Here is a 4072-nt window from a genome sequence, read left to right as displayed (position 1 = left end):
TATATAATTTTTTAAAATTTTGGAGGGCCGAGGCCAGGCCACTACTCCCCCCTAAGTCCGTCCCTGTAAGTTAAAATGAGCCACAATCTTTAAAGTATGGATATTTTATTTAGTCATGGTATTTATATATGATACACATTTTGAATACAACACTCAATCAATATTTGTTTGATATATGTTTTTTGCGTGTTTAACTGTGTATTAATAAAAAATAAAAAAATATATTTATTTAGACATATTTAAATATCATCAAATATCATTTTGTTTAATATTATTTTTAATATGTATTCTTGAAATAAATTTAAAAATAATATATTTTATATAATTTTAAAAAATAATAAATTAGTTAAAATATTAATTTATATTATATATATTACATAAATAATTAATTTAATAATTGATTTTTGATATGCAATAAATTGGTTTTTAATTTTTTATAATAGTGTTCATCTTCTTGCTAAATCCAATTGTCAATTATTTAAGTTCGGTACAAATTTATACCAAACAAAAATTGATAAGTACGAATTTTGACGCGATAGATGGTAAAATCATGTGTAAAGTGTTTGTTTGGAAGATTCAAACAATACCTACAGATCCGACATTTGGGTCAAACATACCTGGGAGTTCGGAGACGCCGTCGGAGAAGGATATGGCCGGGGAGGGAAGAGAGAGAACAACCACATCCCATCACATCACCTCGCATTGCATCTAAGCACTTGCTTTGATCTCCGATCCCATCCCGTCCTTGCCTGTTGGAATTGGATGATTTGATCTAGTCATGGCTAATTAGTTTTAATTTGCATCCTCAAACTAATTAATAATAAAGTAGACAGAGAGAAAAGAAAGACCATTAATTTATCATTGATTTGATTGATTGATTGATTGATAGATAGATAGAAAGGCACAGGTGGAAATCAATCGCAGAATGAGCGGCAACAAGAAGCATCAAGGAACGAGTTTGGACGAGGAGCATATCGCAGAGTTGAGGGAGATATTCCGTTCGTTCGATAGGAACAACGACGGAAGCCTGACACAGCTGGAGCTGAGCTCCCTTCTGAGGTCGCTGGGGCTAAAGCCCAGCGGGGACCAGCTGGAGGCCTTCATCAACAAGGCCGACACCAACAACAACGGGCTCATCGAGTTCTCTGAGTTCGTCGCCCTCGTAGCCCCTGAAATCCTCCCGGCTAAGTCCCCCTACACAGAAGAGCAGTTGCGCCAGCTCTTCAAGATGTTCGACCGCGATGGCAATGGTTTCATCACCGCGGCCGAGCTTGCGCACTCCATGGCCCGCCTCGGCCATGCCCTCACCGCCGACGAGCTCACTGGCATGATCCGGGAGGCTGACACCGATGGTGATGGCCGCATCAATTTTCAGGAGTTCTCTCACGCTATCACTTCTGCTGCTTTTGATAATTCATGGGCCTAGCCACTCACGTTAATTTCTCCCTAGGTGTGTAAATGATTCCATCGTACCTCAGTTTATTCTTTCTAACTTCGTTCTCCCCAACTACGTACTCATTCATAAATGAATCAGCTGCTCATGACAAATGGTATTAATTAAGGGAGCTACTCAAATGAAGATGCAAAAAACATCTTTTTATGAAGATGCTTTGTATAAAAGTGTGATTTATTGATTTGGCCACACTTCAAATAAAAACAACACTTTTATAACATATCAAAATCTAACCCTACACTCCATCATCTAAGGGTCAAAAAAAAAAATCATCACATGAAGACAATTATAATATCTTCATGGGAGTACCCACCATTAATTAATTGCTCTTTTTAATAATCTACTGTATATAATCTATTTGTACGAAGCAAGCCACTCATACGGTGGCTTAAAAGGTCCTCTTTAGTCTTTATCGGACAATTATGTGGATAGAGTAGATGATCTCATGATCTGTCTGTGTTTAGGGATGGGCGTTAATTAATTAATGTATTTATTATGAGAATGGTAACGTAGAGCTATCATTGATCAAGAATTTTGATTTTTGGGAAGGGTCATCCAATAAGAAGGATTTCAATTTTTTTAAATGAACGATTTGAAAATTTATTAATTCTAATAACTGATTAATTACAAAGTGGATCATTCGGATCTTTCAATTCATAGATTTGGATATTGGACCTATGAATGGGGATATTTTCGAAACTCACAAAGAAAAAAGGAAGTGAGTTAGACAAAAAGAGAAGAGACTTGGACAAAAAAAGAAGTAACTTGGACAAAAAGAAACAAAGTAACTTAGACAAATCTTTTTTTTTTTCCATAACCTCAACCTCAGACCAATCAATCGAATATTGATTAATACGTAATCGATTGAACACTACTTGAAAACGGCTATTCTAAATGTTCCTGGAAATTCTTGCTCTCATTGGACCATTTGTATCTACATGCATTAAGATCCCAATTCATGTATCTCTCGGTTCGAGAAATCAAAATAAGAGGATCGAACCATTTCTTCTGACTCTTTTTCAAATTTGATAACTGGTGGTTGATCGTATATTTCATTATAGTTCTATGATTCATAGTATCATTTTCTATTTGATACCTTTGAATTTCATATTCGAAGGTGCGATCGAATCGATTATTTTTAATGAATGGATTCAATACATTTCTTATGTACCATAGGTGCTATATTGGATTTGAATCAGATTTCGGATCAATCTATATTGATTGACTGCCTCCATCATGTTGTTGCTAGCAAATACCACTATTTTTTGTTTTAGATCTTTCAAATCATTCCCGCAAGAGGTCCGGACCCATTTTTTTATGAGCCTTTGATAAAAAGATTCATTCTCTTCATAAAAAAAAGGAGGTAGAAACAATAAAGATTTATTTTTCGACTCATCCCTGGAGTTGAATACCCCCCTCAAGAATTGTTTTTGATCCAATCCGGAGGAATCAATAGAAAAAGCAAATCCCTTATGATACACCAGATTCGGCTCGGTTATTGATAGAGTGAATAGATCTGCCATTTTTTGAGATCTCTCTTCTGATTTAAAATCGTGGTGTAACGTATATCCCCCTGTTCCGTTCATGGAATAGATGAAATAAACCAAAAAATGAATTTTTGTTCAAGAATGAAATCTTATTGGAACTGTTTAGTTCAACCTTCGGAACCATATCTCATCCCGAATCTGATGAAATAGGATGAATTGAGACAGTATTTTGATACTGACACGGACACGGGACACGAAAAAACATAGGACACGCCGTTACGTGAATTTTAAAATCTTACATGACACGGGAACACGCATATATATAAAATATAAAGTATTTTTTAGATAAATTGTAATGATATTTTGATATTTTATTGATATTAAAATATAAATAAAAATTTTAACTATTTTTAATATCTTATTTTAATTATATCAAGTATTTAAAATATTTTTATTTTAATAAATAATAATATATACTATATCTAAATTTATTTTAAAAATATATGTTAAGAATAAGAATGGACACGCGGACACGTAACGGTATTTAGGTGTGTCCAAGCGTGTCCGGAGAAGAATTTTTTATTTTTTATTAAGACACGGTTGGACACAGCAGACACGCGTGTCGGACGAGTATCGGTGAGTATCGTGTCCAAAATGTGTCCGACTCACGGACATGATAACTCAGCGAAGTGTCCGTACTTCATAGCAGTAGACTGACAAAAATTCAAAAATATTTTATCTATCTTAGTATTTTTAATTTTATGTATGTAATATTATATTTATTATCTTTAATATTACTTAATTTTTTCAGAAATAATAAAAGAATATAAAATAAAATAATTAGTTTATTTGAATAGTTTTGACTTTTGAATGAATTAAGTTTTGGAAAATATTAGAGAATCAATCGTTTTAGTGGAAAAAAAAATAAAGTATTAATTATCTAGCATTTTTATTAAATTTTTGGACACATAAAATTAATGTTTTTTTTAGGTGAATTGTAGGTTTTATATTAGCCAAACAGTAACATGCAAATTTGACATGGACTGGACTAATATATTAGACTCTTATGATTTGAGTTCTTTTAATTTATTGCTTTGGAATGCCTTTTAAAAATATAATTATAATATTTTTT

General features: G+C 33.1%; 1 protein-coding gene across 1 annotated transcript; it reads left to right on the top strand.

Moving 5' to 3' along the window:
* On the top strand, positions 444-1731 carry LOC107622044 (probable calcium-binding protein CML11). Its single transcript, XM_016323974.2, has one exon. The coding sequence runs from the start codon at positions 926-928 to the stop codon at positions 1424-1426; it is 501 nt and encodes a 166-aa protein (XP_016179460.1). The 5' UTR covers positions 444-925; the 3' UTR covers positions 1427-1731.

The sequence above is a fragment of the Arachis ipaensis genome, chromosome B10 (assembly GCF_000816755.2).
Source record: "Arachis ipaensis cultivar K30076 chromosome B10, Araip1.1, whole genome shotgun sequence".
NCBI lineage: Eukaryota > Viridiplantae > Streptophyta > Magnoliopsida > Fabales > Fabaceae > Arachis > Arachis ipaensis.
Note: the sequence above shows the minus strand (reverse complement) of the source record. Positions and strands in the feature narration are given on the sequence as shown.